Consider the following 22901-nt stretch of genomic DNA (forward strand, 5'->3'; position numbering starts at 1 on the left):
TATATATATATATATATACTCCACAAACCCCCTAGCCTCACGTCTGTCTCGCGGATGATCAGTACTGGAGAAGCGGTAACAGTGCCGACAGAGGAGAGGTCCCGTTCCTCCTCGTGCTGAGTACGAGCCCTGTGTCTGCGGAGCCCGGATAGCTGGATGAGAGAGCTGAACCGCAGCATGGATCCCTGGTGCACGGAGCCTGCGCTCGTGGCATAACATCATTGGTGGGAGCGGAGAGATCCAGGAGGTCCGCGAGACGCCGTAGGCAGAGTGGATTGAGAGGAGCACCGAACAAACCAATGCACCGGCACCTGCAAAAGTGTGCATCCCCCATGAGCAGAGCAGAACTCCACCTTACGTTAAAGTGACCCCCTGCGCCCCAAAACTGGCAGGTAATTTTCAAGTCTAAAGCGGAGACAGTGGCTGCAAGGGGGTGAGTGATAAGCTTCTGTTATGCATACATACGTATCTTTGCATATAGGCGGCATATAGACTGCACAGACGGCATACAGACTATACATAGATGTTGAAAAGCTGGACTGTTAAAACATCCATGGTATAGAGAAAGGATTACTGCTAGAGCACACATCAATAAAGGGTGGTCAGTGGAGGAGAAATAGCCCGTGCACGGCAAGGGGCTGAGAGGCAAATTACATGCAAATTGAATGCATATTGATGGACGGTGGTGGCACTGGGGGGTCTGCTCGGTGAATGTGAAATATTGTCCGGATAGAAACAAAGTGACATGGATTGAGGGGGCTACCCAAGGGGCTGCACAAGAGTCCCCTAAAGTGTGAAATTTTTCTAAAATGGTTAACGGTAATTTGAAAGACAATCTGAAATAAAAAATAACAGACAGAAGAATAAAAATCGCAATAGTCGCATCAGTAGTTGCAGTAGCTGTATCAGCCGTAAAAAAAAAAAATAAAAAAAATCTGAATTTCCTCCTGATCAAGACCGTGTATATTCTTTATATTACGTATATGAAAAGTATACCCTAAGGAATCAAAACCGGGTATAGGACTACGGGGAGGCATACCCCCCCACCCTGGATTAGTAACCCAGAGAGTTAAGCGGAGGTGAAAGTACAACCCAAAAAAAAAAAAAAAGGGAGAGGGAGTTACTAATCAGTTTAAAAATCAACAAGAAAAAAAGAAATGAGGGGTAAGCCGGTGAGAGGGGCAGCAGCAAACCCACCTAAAGTGAGCGCTAGCCCGGGTACCATTGAAAAATATATGCTACAGGAGGGTGGTAAAGAAAGCCCGGGGAAACAAACATGGGCTAAAAGTAAAGTCCCGGAGGGCACACATAAGAACAGACTGAGAAAACAGTTAGAAGATACAGATCCCCCGTAGTGATAAGCAAGGTACCAGAAGAAGAAGTTATAATGGAACCCAGACAAGAAAAACCAATTACCAACAAAGGGAGAAATGGCGGAAATGTTTGCGAGGCTGGAAATATCTAAAAAGGAGATATAGCAACCCTGCATGAAGATATGAATCATATACTAAAAAGGGTTGAATATACAGAAGAAAGGTTGGACATTCAGGGGGATGAGATAAAAAATCTTTAGGCACAGATGGATGAGATGCAAAGAGATCAGAGGAATATGATGTATAAAATAGAAGACCAAGAAAACCGGAACAGAAGGAAGAATCTTAGGATTAGAGGTTTACCAGAGATGCAAGGGGAAGGAGAAGATCTGCAAGGAAAATGGATAAAATTATTGGTCACATGCTGAGTGCATCTGGAGCACGTAGTAAAATAAAGTTTGAAAGAATCCATAGGATTAGAAAGCCCGCAGAAATGGCAGGAGATGTCCCAAGAAATGTTATCGCAAGATTCCACAATCTCTATGATAAAGAACAGATAAGGACATACATGAAAACCAACCAGCCTGTTAAATACGGGGAGACTACTCTACAGATATTTCCAGACCTGGCAGCAGAGACCTTGGCCAGGAGAAGAATAGATTAGTTTCCTATTCGAATTCGAAAAAATTTCGACCGAATTCGAAAAAAATTAGATCAAATTAGAAAAATTATATTAAATTCGAAAAAAATCAACTGCATTTGAAAAAGTAAACTATATAGAACCATTTTCTGAAATTCGAATTTCAGAAAGGATGAAATCGAATTTGAGTAGAAAAGATTAGAATAGAATAGAAAAACAATAGAACAGGACAAAATAAAATAATTTTCAGAAGATGGAGATATTATTTTGCAAGCGCTGTTTATACATTTATTTCACATTTTAGGTTGTAGCACATTTGCAAGAGCGGTTGCTTTGGTCTATTCACGTTTATATAGTTTATTCATTATTCAATTGTAGTAGGATATATAAATGGGTCTAAAGTGCAATGTAAAAGGTTAACCGCTTCTGGACGGCCCCACATATATTTACTGCAGCAGGGTGGCCTCTCTGCACGAAATCACGTACCTGTACGTGGTTTTGCTCTTTCTGGTCTAGGGCGAGCACCCGATGTCTGCCGGCACCCGCCTATCGTTCCACAGGCAGACAGAATGGTGCTCTGCCTAAACGAGGCAGAACGCCATTCTGTGACAGAAGAAGACAAAGATTATGTGTTTCTGCTAAGCAGGAACACGGATCTCTGTCTTCTTACAGTACAAGCACCCCCCTCACAATTAGAAAGCACTCCCTAGGGACACATTTAACCCTTTGATTGCCCCTGATGTTAACCCCTTCCCTGCCAGTGTCATTAGTAAAGTTGGTGTCACTGGTCTCCAAAAAATATCATTGTGCCACAATGTCGCAGTCCCGCTATAAGTCGCTGATCGCCTCCATTACTAGTAAAAAATAAAATAAAAAATGCCATAGTCTGTAGACGCTATAACTTTTGCGCAAATCAATCAATATACACTTATTGGGATTTTTTTTCTACCAAAAATATGTAGCAGAATACATATTGGCCTACATTGGACAAGACATTAGATTTTTTACATTTTTTTTATCGGATATGTTTTACAGCAGAAAGTAAAAATATTGTTTTTTTTTTTTTCAAAATTGTCTTTTTTTTATTTATAGCGCAAAAAAAAAAATAACCACAGAGGTGATCAAGTACCACCAAAAGAAAGCTCTATTTGTGGGGAAAAAAACAACATACATTTTATTTGTGTACAGCGTTGCATGACCGCGCAATTGTCAGTTAATGTAACGCACTGCCGTATTGCAAAAAAATGGCCTGGTTATGAAGGGGGGGTAAACCTTCTGGGGCTGAAGTGGTTAAACTATTTTATGTGTAGTTAATTTTGGTAAATAAGTAAACAGATTGTTGTGCAAAATCGATAATTGTACATTTCTTTAGACTATCCTTATTATTGATAATAAATACATATTCAATGATTATGTGGCAAAAAGGGGGGCTGTATGCCAGAAATGAAAAATAACTTATATATGATGTTGATAGTAGTAATAATAAACCTGATGACAACCCACAAAAACTATGCTTAAAAAGCTCATATAATGTCCAAAATAGCGGACTCTATTGTGGAATTAATGATGTCTAAATGCCATGTTTAGTTGCATATAAATTGCTAAGCTGTAAGGGTCCCTAATGATCATCACAAGGGGCTGGTTCTCCAGGTGACATCATTGGATGGCCATGCCCCATGGCTATATAAGATAACACAATGAAGGAAGGCAGCGTTAGAAGATCTTTTTTTTTGTTTTTAGCGGGTAAGCAGCATCAAGGAAGAAGACAGCTCAAGGAGAAGACAGCACAAGGAGAAGATAGCACAAGGAGAAGACAGCACAAGGAGAAGACAGCACAAGGAGAAGACAGCACAAGGAGAAGACAGCACAAGGAGAAGACAGCACAAGGAGAAGACTGCACAAGGAGAAGACTGCACAAGGAGAAGACTGCACCGGGGGGGGGGGGGAGACTGCACCAGAGGGAGAATAAGCTACCGGATAAAGAAGGCGTTGGAGCTATGACGGGGGACATTTTTAATAAAGGATTTGTCAAAAATCAGCTCTTGTTTTTTTTCAACATCATTTTCTTCACACAAATAGAGCTTTCTTTTTGTGGTATTTAATCACTGCTGGGTTTTTAATTTTTTACTAAAAAAAAAAAAAAAAAGACCAAAAATGTAAAAAAAAAATGTTTTTACTTAGTTTCTCCTTCACTGATGTGCATTGATGAGGCGGCACTGATGGGCACGGATAGACTGAACTGGTGGGCATTAATGAGGTGGCACTTATGGGCACTGATGAGGCACTTATATGCCACACTTATGGGCACTGATAGGTGGCAATGGTGGGCACTGATAGGCGGCACAGATATGCGGTACTGATTGGCACTGATGGGTGGCACTGATGGGCGACACTGATGGGCATTGATCGACAGCAGTGATGGGCACTGATGTGCAGCATTGATAGGTGGCAGTGATAGCCAGCACTGACTGGCATCGCTAATGAGCACTGGTTGGTGGTACTTGTGGGCAGTGGTGGGCACTGATTGCTGCCACTGGTGGGCACTGATTGCTGCCACTGGTATGCAATAGTGGGCACTAATTGGTGACACTGTTGGCATTATATTGTAATCAGGGTACTGATGATCAGTGCCCTGATAACATGTGTAGATGTCGCTGATCAGCTCTCCTCACCACACACTCCGTCAGCGTGAGGCGAGGAGCGCCGATTACAGGTGGTCCCCTACTTACAAACATCCGACTTACAAACGACTCCTACTTACAAACTGAAGGAGACAACAGGAAGTGAGAGGAAATCTACCCCTAGCAAGGGAAATTCACTCCTGTAAGAGTTATTATGGGAAAAAGGTGTCTCCAATGATGCTTTATCACCAGTCCATGTTTTCCTAACAACCCAAAATTTTCAAAATCCAATTGTCATTGGGACAGAAAGTAAGGTGAAATCTTCTGAACAGGGGTACAGACAGTAAAACAAATGTTACAGGGGTGATAACCCTTCCCTATGCTATCCAAAAGCTTAAAAATAGATTTTTTGGCTGGAGCTACACTTAAAAAATGTACCTGTTCCGACATACAAACAGATACAACTTAAGAACAAACCTACAGTCCCTATCTTGTTTGTCACCCGGGGACTGCCTGTACCGGCATCTCCGTGTTTACATATGATCGGCTGTGATTGGACACAGCCGATCACATGGTTAAAGAGCCACGGGCGCGCAAGAGCGGCCGTTCTGGGACGCCGTCATATGACGGCATCCCAGAACGAGAGCCGCACCGCCCCGCCGTCATTTGATGGTGGGCGGACGGCAACTTGTTAAAGAGAAAAAAAACCCCGTAAAAACACAAAGTGCATGAAAACTGCAAGCAGCAATGCATTAAAAACACACTGCAAAAACGTGCCTGAAAAACACATCATTCACAGCTGCATAGATGTGAACCTAGACTTAATAGCCGGCAGATATTGCAGTGTTAGTAGAAAATGGCTAGTCTAGTTCCTTGATTATATCTGAGGGTAGGATAGGGAGAGCTGTTGCATCGATGTAGGACTGAAGTCGAATCGTGAGGGAGATCCACAAATTTCCCTTTAATATTGTAGAGAGGCAAATAGAACACGCAAAATGTGGAGGAATTTTTGCTAGGCTTATGAGTGAGAGACTTATAGGGTGCAATTATAATCAGGATAAGATTGGAGGCAGTTTTTTGATAGAACTTACGAGTCTTCCAGGAGCCTCCAATGTGTATAAGGTACATCTCAGGTGATCTCTCGTCGTCATGAAGTGACGGTCTATGAGCTGTCATAGACATGCACACACATTAGAAACCTACAGGAGCATCTCCTTAGAACCATGCGGGGGGTTCCCACTTAAGACGAGCCCTTATGGGAGAAGAGTACCCCTCTCAGGACACACTTCAGCACTTGCCATTGGAAGGGGGGATGTGCCGTCTTGGGAATGTATCTCCACAAAATGAACACTTGTTTGGGTGATGTCTTTTTTTTTTTAAAAGGAACATGTTTATTCGTAAAAACAAGAAAGAAATTATACATACATGTTTTACATTAAACAGAGCCCCTGGAAGGGCGTGCGGAACATGTGTAAAGTTACATTGTGAATGACATAAGCTAGAAAGTAATGACAATAATCCCTTTAGTAATGTGCAATAAAAATTTACAGAACACAAAGCTTTCCTGAGCACTATCACCCTATAGTACGGCACCTTTCTTATGTGAAACTTGGGACAATCCCTGACTCCTTTACTTAATATTATCTGTATAACTAACCATCACATGTATTTGTATTATCAAGCCACTTATCCCAAATCTTGTTATACTTAGCGGGACATCCCCTATGTTTATATATAACCTTTTTATAAGGTAGGGACGTATTTACCACTTTAATCCAATCCTGGAAAGTGGGAGGGATGGCCCTCATCCAATGTCTAGCCACTAGCTTTCTTGCACAAAAGAGCGTTTCGTATAGAAAAATAGCAGAAAATTTGTCAATGGTGATATCTGGGAGCAACCCCAGTACACATACCTTTGGCTCCAATTGGACAGGCGAGCCCATATCATCATGTAAGAATATGATGATTTGTGTCCAGTAGTTTTGGATATTCGAACAAGACCACATAAGATGAAAAAAGGAGCATGCTGGACTTGTACACCGTGGACACTTTGGGTCCTGGTTCTGGGAGAATTTAGCAATTCTAGTTAGTGTAAGATATGGATTATGTACAGCTGAGTCAGGCGCTCCGGAAGCTTCGGAGACACCTTTTTAACGTTTTCTAGGACCTCGTTCCAATCGGAATCATCCACTGGACCAATGTCCTCTTCCCATCTAAGTTTCACTGTGTCAATGATACCCGCAACTGAGCATGCTCGCAAAACGACATATAGAGTTGATATCAGTTTGGCCGGGTCTACCCCTGTAATCACACCTACAAGAGATAGTAATTGTGGTTTTGGGAAACCGTCTACGAATTGTGCTTGTAGGGCGTGTTTCATTTGCCTAAAGTTAAATAACATGTGCATAGGTAGTTGAAACTCAACACATAGTGATTGGAAGTCTCTTACTCCTGACGGGGTGATTACCTGATGTAGGAATACTATCCCTTTGGCGGCCAACCTGGCAGCACCAGGGAGCGATGACAGCTCCTTCAGTTGGGGGTTGAGCCATAGAGGAGTATGAGAATGGAAAAAGTCAGCTCCAATTAGTTTAAGCGCTATCTCCCAAATGCGTTTGTGTTGGTGCAGAAGAGATCCCTGGCCACCTGTCCCCCTCCTGGCAGTCCCCCCCCTAAATAATACTTGTAAGGGGGAATGGGTATTTTTGTTAGGCTTGTTACAAACGAGGGCCTGGCATTTAGCACCATCTGTGTTGTGAATGTAGTAAAAGTGCGATAGCTGTGCAGCTATATAGTATGAGTGGAAGTCAGGAAGGGCTGCCCCTCCCGATGAGGCTGGATTTTTAAGGGTATTCCAGGCTAGCTTATGTCTACACGGGCCCCACATGAATGAATTGATAATTTTTTGTCAATTGTTTTAAATACTTTAAGAGGGATAAGTACTGGTGAATTCCAAAACACATACAGAAACTTAGGCATTATGATCATTTTGATAAGGTTGATACTACCCATTATCCCCAGTGGAAGTCTTGCCCAGATTTGTAAGTGAGATTTAAGATATATGAAAAGCGGTTCAATGTTATTGTCTAAAAATTCCAATGGGTCTCTCGTTATTTGTATTCCCAAATATTGGATAGATGCAACTCTCTGTAAGGGAAGGGACGCTGATAAGCATGTGGGGGATGATACATCTAGAGGCAGAATCTGATTTTGACCAGTTCATACGCAACCCCGAGTGTTTACCAAAATCCTCAATAGTCTGAAGGGCAGCCTGTAAAGACGGGCCTGCATCTTCCAGATACAGGAGCATATTGTCCGCATATAGGCTCACCATCTCCACCAGGCTCCCCATCCGAAGGCCCCGTATTTTGGGGTTGTTCCTGAGAGAAATGGCAAGTGGCTCTACCGCCAAAGCGTAAAGGAGTGGGGAGAGCGGGCAGCCCTGTCTGGTCCCCCGTTCAAGGGGGAATGGGTCAGATGTCCTCCCATTCACTGTCACTCGGGCTTCAGGTAGAAAGTAAAGTAATTGAACCCATTTAATAAAATTGGGTCCAAACCCGAAACCTCTCAAACAATCCCAAAGATATCCCCACTCCACCGAGTCGAACGCCTTAGCGGCATCAAGTGCTACCACTGCCCTATTCCCTATCTCCTCGTGGGCTGCTGAAACATTCATGTATAGACGTCGTAGATTCATGGCTGTGTTTTTCCCAGGCATGAATCCCGACTGATCCGGGTGGATGAGAGATAGAATAATTTGGTTCAGGTGAATAGCCAAAATTTTTGCCAAGATTTTGATATCAGCCTGTAGCAGCGAGATTGGACGGTAAGAATCTGGGAGTAGGGTATCCTTGCCCAGCTTGGGAAGCACTATGATTACCGCTTGACGAAGTGAGTGGGGGAGGGATTCGGATTCAAAAATATGGTTATATAACCTCAGTAGTTCAGGGACTAGTTCCTCTGAGTAAGCTGCATAAAAATCTAGCGGCAGGCCGTCCAGTCCGGGAGCCTTTGCAGGCGCTAGGGATGCCACGGCCGCCGCAATCACGTCTACAGTAAGAGGAGTCTCAAGGTCCACCAACTGGGATTCCGAGATTTGTGGGAAAGGAATATCTTGAAGAAAAGTCTGTGTTTCCTGTGCGGTAACCTTTACTTGAGAGGAGTAAAGGTCGGCAAAGTATGTCCTAAATGTAGCCGCCACCGACGAGGGGTCTGTCAGTAGTACATTGTTTGGGGCCATTAGGGAGACCACCACTGGAGGCCTAGCATCTTGCCGAGCCAAATACGCCAATAATTTGCCCGCCCGCTCACCTTGTTCAAATACCCTCTGCTTTGAGAAGAATAACTTCTGTTTGGCCTTTTCGAAATGTAGTTGATCCACTATTTGAGTGTGAAACTTAAGTGCTGAGGCTTTGTCAGGCGTAGGATCTATACTAAATTCATTAGTAATCAAGTCTAATTTTTCAGTGGCCTGCTGAATTAGTACCTTTGAGGCGGCTATCAATCTATTAATGCGTGTTGACAATATGGCACGGACATGAAGTTTAAAGGATTCCCAAACCATATCAATCGGAGCAGTACCCCGGTTGGTATTGAAATAAAACTGCCACTCCCCATGTATGTCCTCCTGATCCCCCAAAGCAGAAATCCAAAAGGGATGAAGGCGCCATACGCCGGGCCCTACCTGTGGGGTGAGCTGCAGGGAAGCCCAACATGGAGCATGATCGGATAAAGACCTAGTGTGATAGCCTGAATCGGTTAACGAGGGGAGTAGAATGTTCGAGATCAGTATTAGATCTTGCAGGAGAACGCCTGAGCGTCTGGGTGTTTATAGCGCCATGTATCGGTAAGTGAAAATTCCGTTAAGGTACGCCCAAACCGGGTAATGTTAGGGGGTTGAGCGCTCTGACTCAGCTGTAACCTGTCCACTGATGGATCTAGAACCATATTAAAATCTCCGAGCCAAATGACCGGGATCGTGGGGTGTTTTGCCATAAAAAGAAAGCCCTCATTAACTAGATTAGAAGTGTACGGTGGGGGGATGTAGAATGCCATTATGAGGTACTGAGTGCCAGACAGAGTACAATGCAAGAAGATGAACCTACCCTGAGGATCTGTCCGCACCAAGATAAGACCAAACGGAGTGGTCTTAGCAATTAGGGCAGAAACCCCCTGAGAGTATGGAGTGTGTGTGGCATGATAGGCCCACCCTATCCACGGCATTTAAATGCAATCTGAAGTTGACCAGTAACATGCGTCTCAACCAGAACCGATATGTCAGCCCGGTAGGACTTAAGACACCCAAAAATCGCAGTACGCTTAATCTTGTCACGAATCCCCCTAATGTTCCAGGTCAGGAACTTTATACTAGCCATAATTTAAATTGTTGAGTGCTGTTGAGACACCGGTCACCGAGCTTTGCCCGAGACATACTCACCCACACCCCACGGGTTTGGCCCAACAACACAAGAGCAATTTATACCATGTATAATGATTTCTAATACATTTTAATGTGAAATAAATATAATTCCTTAAATAAACCGGACAACAGAACCTTTCCCCCCTCCCTGCCCTCTGCCTCCCAAACTTGGCTGGGGCATATAACCCAAAACCTGTGCGATTACATGTAAGCATCTTGCTACCCATATAAAAGAAGAATAATCGCACTGCTTTAACTTTTACCCGCTCTTGGCTCAATAATAACTTTAGTAACGATGTAACTACCGCCAGCGGGGGCGAATAAACGCTGGTGGTAAACCCAGCAATGAGAGTGTTAGACGGTATTGCTCAGCAAAAACCAGTAGGTATATTGTTCTGACCAATTACTCAGCCGTGATGTATAGCAACAATAAACATTTAATGAAAAAAATGTTTAATTAAAGAAACAACACAATACAATTATTGACCCCCTTCTCTCCACAAAAAGAGGGGGAAAAAAGAGTCCTTTTGGAAAGGAGGTGAGCGAGGGAATATAAGTGGGACATCTATAACCCACATGTGGTTGATACCTGTTATCTTTCACACCAGTCACAAAGGAGAGGCCTTTCCCAAACAGAGATTGGCTGCATATTACCTGGGACCCTTAGGGATAAACGTGAGAAGGGGTATACATCGGGAGCATCCAACGCAACCCCTGTAAGTTTTCCTATATGCCCCAGCTAATTGAAGTGGAATGTTCTAAATTGCTTCAGAAGCACATGAATTGGGGGTCATTTACAGATTCAGAATGTGAGTCACTGTTCGTATTGTGGGCAAGTGAGACAACTTACGATCACAAAAAGCAGCAAGTCGAATGTTCTATCTGGCAGGACGGTTTCTCTCCGCTTCACGCTGATCCAACCAAGCCGATGCGAGCGTCGGATCCTCGAAAAAGTGCGCCCGGTCCTCTCCCACCATGCGAAGACGGGCTGGAAACAGCATTGCATATTTTAGGTTATGGACTCTCAACCGCCGTTTTGGACCTCCGCAGAGAAATCCGGGAATGCCATCACATGTCCCAACTGGAAGGGTATGTTCCCCTTGGTTCTGGCCAGGCGGAGGATGGTGTCTCTGTCCCTAAAGTTCAGGAGCTTTGCTATAAATGTGCGTGGCGGTGCACCTTCAGGAGGTCGGCGTGCAGGCATACGATGGGCACGTTCCACCACAAATGTGATAGAGAAAGCCTCTCTGTCGTATGCGGTGATCAGGAGTTTTTCGAGAAAAGTGGCTGGATCAGGACCCTCAGAGTCCTCCGGCAGACCAATGAAACGAAGATTAGATCTGCGGGCCAGGTTTTCGAGCTCGTCGTGCTTCTGAGCTAGTTGTTGGAGTTGGCACTGTAATTCTTCCTGAGAGTGCTGTAGAGGATACAACGTGTCTTCCGCACGACTTATTCTGGTCTCAGCTTCTGTGACCCGCTCCCGGATCTTGGTTATGTCCTGACGAATTAACGATATGTCCACCTTCACCTCCTCTATCTTAGTCGTTAATGTTGATTGGCATAAGGAGATCACCTCCAGGACCTTAGCAGTGTCAGCCGCCTCGTGTTCTGTATGCTGAGCGGCGTGTGGAGCTGCTGAGTCGCCATCTTGCCCCTCCAGGTCCCGATCTACTCTCCGATACCTTTTCAGGGAGGAGGATGCCGTGTTGTTTCTCTTTGGCGGGGACATATTAGAACAGGTGTATTCTGGGTATATTCACCCAGATATAGGAGAATTAGTTAGCTGAACAAGTGCAGGATATCGCTGACAGGATATATCACGAGCGGAGCTCTGCTCAAACACGTCTGCTCACATTGCCGTCCGGGCCATGCCCCTGGGTGATGTCTTTAAAGCAGGTAGGATTGTCCAGGAGGTTACCATTTAGACACCACATGCCATATCGACAAGGCCTATCTGGGAGATCAACAGAGACCAACACTGGGGCATGGACTGACAGGAGAATGAAACCTAAACTTGCCACAGGAGAGCAGTCAAGTAGGTTTGTAGAGATAAAGATGTAGTCAAGCCTACTATAGGTCTTGTGAGGAGCAGAGAAAAAACGATAGTCTTTGCCCTGGGGGTTGAGCAGGCGCAAGATGTCACAGAGGCCGAAATTGCAGGCCCTCAGTCTTTTCAGTCTTTTGAGGGTGGACTTACTAGATGAGGAATTGTAGGTTGTCGCCTACTGTAAGATTGCCCGCAGCAAAAGTATGAAGACGGGAAAGAGCCGACAGTCCAAATGGCACTTGATCTTGATTGGGGAAATAAAGATTAGTGATTGTATAAATAGAATTATTGAGAGACAATTTGACAAATGGGCTTCTATCTACATCATTGCCCTGGGTTTCAAGAATGTAACATGGGAGTTTTTTATAAAAGGCAATCGATATTCCACAAGTTGTTGAACCAGAGTGTGAATATGTGCCCACTCCAACTCTCTTTAAACAAACAAAATAACAAGATGCTAGATAAAGAGCTACAAAGGGCAGGTGGTGATTCAATAAATAAAAAAAAACATAAGTACAATGGTGGGGGTGGTGTCAACCTCCACCCATTCCAGCCTGAGACTCCCCAAATTGGGGGGAGGAGCAAGATGGGGAGCATAGTGGGTGCTAGGCCCCAAACAGAGAGCTGATAATATAACTGGTATGCATTACTTTAAACTGCGAACATCAGCACATTGTAAACCCTAGGAAGGAGAAAAGTAAGGAACAGTATGTGGCCAAGAAGAACAGAACACACTGCCTGTTCACTGTAGCATACTGACAACTATGAACTGCAAAGAGTTCTAGGGCCAGGAATTTATCAAAGGATAGAACAACAGAGCAAACAAGCTGCAAAAAAGAGATCACAAAGCCATACGAGTCCAGGCAAGGCACTGTATGAAGGAGATCATGTGGGGATCCTGCGGTGGATGGTGGGTTTCTTGGAAACTAGGTTCAGCATCAAGAAGGGAGTCAGAGTATGCCCTCACTTGTGGATTGGGCTATTGAAGTAGACCTAAGAGACTTGGAACGTCTACTAGCCCAGGAAAAAGACAAAGAGGAACAGTTTTCCATTACGTGGACCTCTTGCTTCTAAATTTGTGACATGGGCTGCAGGCGAACCACCTATCCCCACCCTACAGCCATGATGGAGTACCTCTTTTCTTCCCCTCTCTCCTAGATACTTTCTGCCTTCCCACTCTGCCTTCTACTACATGAAGTGTTCCCATTGCCTATGGAATAAGTTGTGATCCCACCAGCGATTGTTCTTTGTAAGCATATGACTTGGCTCTTACAAGCATTCTATGTTTCTATTTGCTGTGACCTGATCCCATGTTGAGAATATCTCAAGTACGATGGTTTGATTTACTTATTATCTTGCTGTATTATATTAAATGTACAAAAGAACATAAGACCTCAATGAACCTATTGTAACTGTTATGAATGTACCACATGTCTACGATATAATTGTTTATCTTTACTACTATTCTGGAATATTGATATGGTCTTGTTTCAATAAAATATGATTGAACTAAGAAGGGAGTCAGGAACTCTTTTGCAGGAAGCCAGCCATGGAAGGTTTCCGTAGCCAGTCAGGAAGCGGAGTATATGGAAACACGCCCAGAAAATTGGGTAAGCCTCCTAGGTGTCTGAAAGTGGCTGTTTTCCTGTTTTTGGAAGCAAGCAGTTGGAATGGGCATTTTGTCTTGTGATCTAGCAGCAGCCATAGAAACTTCCTTTACTTTAAAGAAATTGACGAGACATAGGAAATTACGTGGCCAGGCCCTATCGGGGTAAATCTTTTCGAAGTACTGAGAGTCACATACCATGTCCATGGGTCCCAGAAATGGAGCACAGTGAGAAGATGCAGCTGGAGGAGGGGAAAAAGCTGGTTCCCATGTGTTTCCTGAGAAGGAGGGGAGATAGATGTTTCCCCAGTCACCTGCTCTCATTCTGGAAGGTCTCCATAATCTTTTGAGGTGGGTGCTGCTATGGTGTCAGGAACCAAGGTGATGGAGCAAGACAGCTGTAGTGAAGCCGAGTCTTGGTCCTGTAGTGGTGTAGGCACTGAGAGAGCCTTAGTGTGGAGTGAGTCTGCAAAGGGGTGGACAGTGGACTGGGATGCTGCCATGTCTGCCCAGTCCGTTGTGACAGAGCGGCAGCTCCAGGTGAAGAGGGCGGCGAGCCTGCCAGCATTCTGTTTGGAGAAGGTGCCGGTGGCATCAGCTGCTTTCTTTCTCCCTATCATAACCACTGGGAGATTGATGTGTGCTCTATATGGCATGTGGAGAGCCAGGGAAGGGACAGAGCAGCGATTAACACAACCTAACCAGCCATCAGCAAACTACGCCTCACAAAACATGTATAATAATTTAATGACTAGAGGACTTTGAAGAATAGTGTTTCCTTTCATATAACTCTCTGGAGTTTAGCCTTAGGAATGGATTTATTTGAAACAGGATGTTCAGAACCTATGTGATAGAACCTATATAATAGAACCAGGGCCACAGAGGAAAGTATAAGCTCCCTGGAAGTTGCTGTGCACCCCTTGTCTGTTACAGTGCATGATACTACAAGTGAGATGGCAGCTCTCCACGCTAAATTCGATGACTTAGAGAAGCGCTCACGCAGAATAATCTCCATTTTGTGGGGCTTCCTGAACATTTTGGCTGACATTTTTGGCACCGATGCACCTTCATTCTCATATGTCATCGAGCGTGCACACTGTACCCCTCCACGTCCCCCTCTGGCAGGAGCCCATCCATGTTCCCTTATAGCATGAATCCTTAATTTCCAGGATTCTATGCCTTGCAAGGGAAAAAGGGCCACTTAAATTCAATGGCAATACCATCTCGGCTATCCTGATTTCTCGGCCGAAGTTCAACGCCAATGCATCTCCTTTGCAGCAGTGAAAGCCCACTTGCTTACTGAAGGCTTACAATATGCTATGCTTTTTCCTGCCAAGCTGCGTGTCATCCATGATAGTAAAGCCCACTTCTACACCATCCATAAAGAAGCCATGGCGTGGCTGAACGATCAATATGGAAATGCACCCAGACACAGGAGTGAATGACCGTCGCATTTGTTCTTTGAAATTACCTTCTGATCCATCACTACAGATCCTGGGATTTCTACACCTACCTGCCTAAACTGTACTGTCTGTGTTTACCATTTTCACCACGCTGCCTATATACCTCGTGATGATCCTTGTGCCCCCCCATGCACGCGGGCAAGGAGCAACTTCCCAATGCATCCGGCCTTCTCTACCTGAGTTGTTTTTTACCTGTTTTTGACGTTATGCCTTTTGATATACAGGGAGGTCAGGTGGACTTTAATTTTCCCTACATCTACGGTGGATCTGTGTCCTGGAACCGGACCTCTTTATAATTCTACTTACTGTTGAGAGCCTCCCCAGATTCCGCACTATCCCCCGCACCAGTAGGTGGTGTGGCCACGGGACAGTTCTGACCTCAACTGAGGGTTTTTTTCTGGTTTAGGGATCCAAGGCTCGCTATGTTTAGGATGGCTGAGCGGGGTGGGTGGATTGGGCTTTCAAATGGACCTTTCTTTTCTCTTTTTTTTCAATTTTTCAATTTTTTTGTTGTTGTTGTCTTTGGCAGAATACCCTGGTTTTTCATTTGTATTCCCTTAAATGCTCTTACTGATTTAAACTTAGATCTTCACATTGTGTTGTACACATGTTCATGTATGTTCTGGGTGGCATAACCAATTATGTTTTCCATGTGGCTGTATCCTTATGTGATTATTATATACTGTTTACCTTAACATGGCAAAGCCCTTAAAGATAATCTCATGGAATACTAGAGGTTTGAATGCGCCCCAAAAGCAGTCCCTGGTCTTCTCCGTTTAAAAAATGTCACCCCCATATAATTTGCCTCCAAGAAACTCACCTTACTGGTACCAAGGTGAGAGCCCTCAAGTGGCCGTGGTTGGCTCAGTCCTATCACGCCACCCACACAAACTACTCCCGGGGGGTCTCTATTGTACTGGCCAAATCCCTCTCCGCAGAAATTTTACAAGTTAAAACGGACCCTGATGAGAGATTTATTATACTCACATTACAAATTGCCTCTGTGACATTCACCATAGTGAACATTTATATCCCTCCACCTTTTTTGGTGGAGGTATTGTCAAAATTGTCATTTAAAGCGGAGCTCCACCCATATAAAAGTCAGCAACTACAAAAAGTGTAGCTGCTGACTTTTATTAATCGGACACTCACCTGTCCCACAGTCCAGCGATACGGGTGTACAAAGCCCCGCTCCTCCCCACCTCCTCTCTGCGGTGCCGACATTGTCATTGTGGGCGTCCGGCTGTGGCTTCACAGGTGGGCACACACTGCGCATGCACGAGCCGCGCTGCACACTGTGACTGGCAATCATCTGGGACCTGTGACGTGTCCCAAATGATTGCTGAGAGTGAGGGGGAGAGGTGAACTTCCTTCCGGTGCCGCGGTGCCCCGGGAGAACATGGGAGCTGGATCCCTCTAAAAAGAGGGTATCCGCTCCCCCCAAAAAAAGACATGCCAAATGTGGCATGTCAGGGGGTCACCTGCACTCAAAGCGGAAGTTCCATTTTTGGGTGGAACTCCACTTTAAGCTATTATCAAGACCCCCGGGCCCCTTACTTTATGTGGGCGACTTTAGTGCCATTTTGGACCTGACCATGGACCGCTTGGGGGGTGGGAGTAGACCCTTTCCCTCCTTTATTGATTGGACACGAGTTCACGGTCTCACAGAGATATGGCGCTGGGAGCATCTGGATGTCTGCCAATACTCCCGCCACTCTGTCTCTTTCCTCACCATGTCTTGGATTGACCTGGCATTTGCTGCAGAGGACACTCTTCCCATTGTGTGTGCAGTGTCCTACTTGCCCAGGGGAGTGTCAGATCACGCTCCTCTCTCTGTGGACCTCCTCCTCCCAGGCTCGGAACCTTCTACTTGGTGCTTGATTTCCTACTTGCTGGAGGATGAGGTGGTGCAGTGGGAATGCAAAAAGGGCATTGCTGGTTACTGGAAATACAATCTGGGAACAGTGGATCCATTGATAGAATAAGAGGCCTTTAAGACCACACTGAGGTGTACCTTTATGTCCATCACTTGTGTTATACACAAAAATAATCAGCAACGCACTGAGGGATTAGAGACAGTCATGCTGACATCGGAATCTGTCTATGCTACTAACCCTGACTCCAACACGAGAGATGCATGGCTACAGAGCCACAGGGAATACAAGCTCCGTTTGTTAGATCTTACACAAAAACGCATGTTGCACGCTACTCAGAAGTAACAAACTGGGCGCCTATTGGCATATCTGACTAGGCCCGACCGCTCTCCTATTTCTAACCCACACATTCTAACTACACAGGGTCAGATTAGTGACACTCCTAGGAACATTATGGAGACTTTCTTAGACTTTTACAAGGACCTCTATACATCCAGGGTTAACTACACCAAATCCCAATTGAATGACTACTTAGCCAATATATCTCTCCCCTCTATCGACTGAAAGAAGAGGGAGGGACCTATTTCTGTAGACGAAATTGCTGCGCCCATTTCGCAACTACCAACACATAAGACGCCAGGTATGGTGTGCTAGATCTATAGTTCCAAGATCTATTATGCCCATTTCTTTTATGTACTTATAACATGGCCCTAGATATCGGAACTCTTCCCCCCACCATGCGGGAAGCTCTGATTATACTATTATTGAAACCTCACAAGGACCCTCTCAATCGTGACTCATACCGCCCGATATCTCTCATTAATGTGGATGTTAAAATCCTAGCCAAAGTATTGGCAAACCGCCTGAATGTTGTGGTTGCGAACTTGGTCAATAGTGATCAGGGATGCTTTATACCTGGTAGATCTACTAGAATGAATATTCACTGACTGTTCCACAATATACAGTATCGCCATGACTGCCCCCACCCCCCCCACCCACCCATGCCATTGTGTCCCTAGACACCTGTAAAGCCTTTGACAGTGTGGAATAGCCATTTCTCTTTCAGGTGCTGCACCCATACAGTTTAGGCCCCCGCATTCTAGCATGGATAAGACTCCTCTATACCTCCCCAGTGGCCCATATCCGAGTTAACTCACATGTTATCGATTCTTTTACTAGGGGCACAAAGCAGGCGTGTCCGTTATCACCTCTCTTATTTGCTCTAGCTATGGAGCCTCTTGCTGTATGCATCCTCTCCTCCCCCTTAATTAAGGGTCTTCCCTTAGAGGAACGAATCTCGCTGTACGCGGATGACACCCTGGTGTACCTGGCTGATACTCATGAGTCACTTCACACTCTGCTTTCCAAAATGAACGCCTTTGGGGACTACTCTGGCTTCCGGGTGAACTGGGATAAGTCCAATATTTTTCCTTTGGATCCAGGTTCGATCCCCCAGATTCACCAGACTATAGGGTGTGTCCTCCTTTAGGTATCTCGGAGTTGTGATACAGATGCCTCTATCTTCCTGCATTGCTAATAACCTAGGTCCCTTATTAACTCAGCTACAAGAACAAACCAAGCAACGGATGGATTTGCCTCTGGATCTCATGGGCAGGGCTAACGCCCTTAAAATGATATATCTACCTAAGTTATGGTATGTGCTGGCTAACTCCCCTTGCAAAATCCCTGAATCCATTTTTAAGCGTATAGACACAATCTGCACGGCCTTCTTATGGAACGGTCGACCCCCCACCGGGTGGCTCTTGAAAGGCTGAGGCTGCCGACACATCTGGCAGGTTTAGTGTTTCCAAGCTTTTATCTCTATTATCTAGAATCTCAATTGGTCCATATTCATGATTGGCTACACCCAGCTGCAACAAATGCATGCACTACCACTGAGGGAGCTATTGCCTCTTCCCTAGAGACCCTCCATAACATTATCTAAAGAGGGCAGGTTCCAGCTCATCCATATTAGCTACTTCTCTTTTGTTATTCTGCTCAGTTGTTTCAAAGATATCCAAACAATCTTGGTCGACCTCTCCCAATAACCCTCTGTGGTTCAATCCCAATCTGTAGGAACTGTACTCCCTACCCAATCCCAATCGCTGGTACTCTAAAGGGGTTAAATGTCTATGACATTTATACGATACACAGGGTTTTAAATCTTTCTATCAACTACGCATTGACTTTGACCTACCACGCTCCTACTTGTTCTACTATTATCAGCTTCGACATGCTGTTCATGCCCAGTTTGGCTCTTTAGACCTATAACTATACCCCCACTGGAGAAACTGCTAAGACACCCTGACCCCACTGAAATTGACCTCTATGGAATCTCCCTCCCTGATGACTGGTCGGAATTTAGTGATACATACAAGATTTCAGTTATCTTATCCAGGGACCAAATTATACACATCAAAATCTTTCACCACTCTCACCTTACTCCAGCTAGATTACATAAAATGGGGCTAACCCCCTTGGCTGAGTGCTACAGAGGCTGTGTCCAAACCACTGATTTTCTACACTGTTTCTGGTCCTGTCCAGTGGTTCAAGACTTTTGGGCAGAGGTAGGTTCTTTCATTTTCTCTGCACTGGGTCTCCCGAACATTGTCCATCCCAAAAACTGCCTTCTAGGCATCTTTGGTGACTTATGTACTCCGCATTCTGTACTTCTGTTAAAAAGTCTATCTTGCTGTCTTGGAAGGGAACACAGAACCCCCTGAAATCCCTAAAGTTAAAGTAAATCAATGATTCTATAACACTATAAAAACTTACTTTTGAACTCCGGAAAAGGAATACGACATTCCACAAAATTTGGAGTATATGAATAGCGAGCCCACTGACCTTTACCCCAGAGTGAATACATTATAATGTCATTTCTTGGTTGTGCCACGTACTTTAATGTGTTGATCTCCACTGTAGATATATGAAGTTCACATTGACGGTATGGTCAATTCCTGTACTTATGCAATTAATAATCGCACAAGATAAGTGAATTGATATTTGTTGATTGACTGAAAGAGTGCATTGCTTGTTTATATAGTTACGTAGTCAGGTTGAAAAAGACACAAGTCCATCCAGTTCAACCATAAAAATAAATAAATAAAAAATAATATCAAACAATTCCAAATACCCAATCATATACCCACAGTTAATCCAGAGGAAGGCAAAAAACCCCAGCAAAGCATGATCCAATTTGCTACAGCAGGGGAAAAAATACTGAGCTGGCCAGAACCACCTCTGGAGGGAGTCTATTCCACATTTTCACAGCTCTTACTGTGAAGAAACCTAAATGTATACCAATGAACAACCAAAGTTTTTTTTTTTTTCTTTGTTTGTTGGTTGGTCTTTAAACCCAATAAAAATATCTTAAAAAAAAAAAAATATATATATATATATATATATATATATATATATATATATATATATATTCTTGAATGTCTTATCTAATTCCTTAACTGAGAAGTTCTTAAAGTGGTTCTAAAGCCTTGAGGTTCTTTACCTTAATGCATTCTATACATTAGGGGGAAAAAAACTTCTGTGCTACAGGATCTCCTCCTAACCGCCCTTATACTTACCTGAGCCCAATTTAGATCCAGCGCTGTGCCCGAGAGCAGCAGCTCTCTCCACTCTCTCCCTCCTCACAGGGCAGACTGGTAGCAGCAGGCTTCCGCTGCTGTCAATGAAGTTCTGTGATGAGGGAGCAGGGGCAAAGCTGAGCTGTGCTGTCTGTGTCTATAGACATAGACAAGGCAGCTCAGGAGTGGAAGGCGTCTTTCTATGTGGGCGCGTGCCGAAGAGGAGAAGCCAGGAGCGGTGACAGCGGCAGGACCCCTGAAGTAGAGGATCGGGGATGCTCTGTGTAAAACCATGACATGTATTGACATGAATGTCAATGATGACATGTATGATATCTATTATTTTAGTAAAAAAATAAAAATAAAATCACTTTAATACTCACCAGGCAATCACCTCGAACACAAATATTGTATGAATCTTTGTATGAGCATTGTGTTCCATCATGTGCTAGTCGTTTCATGTATACTACATCTCCAGATTCTTTAGACTGGCAGTAAAGATGACATCTTTCTTTTTCTGAAAGACAAAACAGACTTAAAGTGGATGTAAACCCTCTCCTATGCCCGGTGAAGTGAATAGTCCCAGATGATACACAGAGATTAAACAAATCTCCTTACATAAGTTTTATTTGTATATCTGCTGTCTTCAGCTTTATACAGTGCCTTGAAAAAGTATTCATAGCCCTTGAAATTTTCCACATTTTGTCATGTTACAACCAAAAACTTAAATGTATTTTATTTGGATTTTGTGTGATAGACCAACACAAAGTGGCACACAATTGTCAAGTGGAAGGAAAATAATAAATGTTTTTTAAATTTTTTTACAAATAAATATCCTGTAAGGTTACAGCGTAAAATTAGCCAGTGGTAATCCGGGGAACTGTAATAGGTCCTGTATCCTGTAGATAGCGGTGTGGTGTCCTGATGGGTGCTTCTCACTGGTATATATCTTCTTTATATACATCAGGTGGCAATAGAAATCCTCTCAGATGAGCACATCAAAACATATAAAAAGAAAGAATGGGGATCCCAAAAGTGAAGTATGTAATGCTAATATTTTATTTAGATCACAGTCAAGATGTGGTACTCACATAAAAGCAGGTAAAAACTATTAAAACACAAAACGAGCAGTGAGCTCACGGCCTGACATAATTTCCGGTGCCTGTGTATTCCGACGCGTATCGTCACGGTCATGTGACTTCATCAGGGGAAGGCTACTAGCACTGGAAGTGTCTTTAAATAGGTTTAGTATTGTATCCTAACGAGTGGCCATTTTCCATTTTCTTGTGGTCCCATGGAAGAACATAGTATGGCGGCTATTTTACAGTGGATATTACTGAACAGACCACAACTGCGGCCATTTTCTTGTAGTCCGTAGTTAGTAAACAAAGCGCAACCAATTTGTGGCTGATCTTGCAATATAATAAATGTCAGAAAATGTAAAGGGGCATACAGTCCGACTCGAAGTTCATGGGTAGTAAATTAAAAAGTGAAATTAGGCTGTTCCGTGCTGTTCGAATGACACACATTAAAACTAAAGTATAAAAATGTTTTTAAAAGTTTTTTTTATAAAACGGGATGTAACTAATGTTGGACAGACGAATGTGGGGAACACCAGAAATGATGTCAATAGCTGTATATGTAACAACAATATGCATATATATATATGACTTAGTAGATGATAATTAAAACAGGGAGAGTCAGGAGGAAATACTACAAGTGACCTATCCACAAGAGTCGGTAAAATTAAAGTAGTACTGGTGAGACAACATAAAATTACATAACAAGAAGAGTGGATATATTATTTGGGATTTTTGGATGCTTAAAAATCACTGATAAAACAATTCAGACCGAATTTAATGTTCAATCCCCGGGGTGGAAAAGTGTCTAATATAAAAATCCATTTGGACTCTAATTGGCTAAGGGTCCTTACTTTATGTCTACCCCGCCAATGTTTTTTATATGGTTCTATCCCCCAAAATCTCAAATGGATGGGGGCTTTCTTGTGATGTGTGGCAAAATGTTTGGAAAAACTGTGTTTACCAAATCCTTTCAAGATATTTTGTACGTGTTCTTTAATGCGTACTTTCAGGGGTCTTTTTGTGCATTCTACGTATTGCAACCCACAGCTGCATCCCAAGGCATAAACGGCTCCCTCTGTATTACAGCTGATGAAGTCATTAACCTCATAAGTGTTACCTGTACTGGTGTACGTGAACTGAAACTTTTTTCAACCGGGCGTTTTGTTTTAGTACATGCAAAGCAACGTTTGCACGGGAAGAAGCCTTTTCCTGTAAAGAACGTAAAACCCCTTGATGATGGGTCTGGAATACTTTTCAC

At 43.8% G+C, this 22901-nt stretch overlaps 1 protein-coding gene across 2 annotated transcripts in view; it reads right to left on the reverse strand.

Moving 5' to 3' along the window:
- LOC141132411 (A disintegrin and metalloproteinase with thrombospondin motifs 2-like) overlaps positions 1 to 22901 on the reverse strand; it is a 1679109-nt gene that overhangs the window by 457949 nt on the left and 1198259 nt on the right. For both annotated transcript variants that reach the window (XM_073620760.1, XM_073620761.1), the window contains exon 13: positions 20945 to 21078. In XM_073620760.1, the coding sequence (XP_073476861.1) occupies positions 20945 to 21078 (134 nt within the window). The remainder of the gene's footprint in view (positions 1 to 20944; positions 21079 to 22901) is intronic.

Source organism: Aquarana catesbeiana, linkage group LG03, assembly GCF_042186555.1.
Source record: "Aquarana catesbeiana isolate 2022-GZ linkage group LG03, ASM4218655v1, whole genome shotgun sequence".
NCBI lineage: Eukaryota > Metazoa > Chordata > Amphibia > Anura > Ranidae > Aquarana > Aquarana catesbeiana.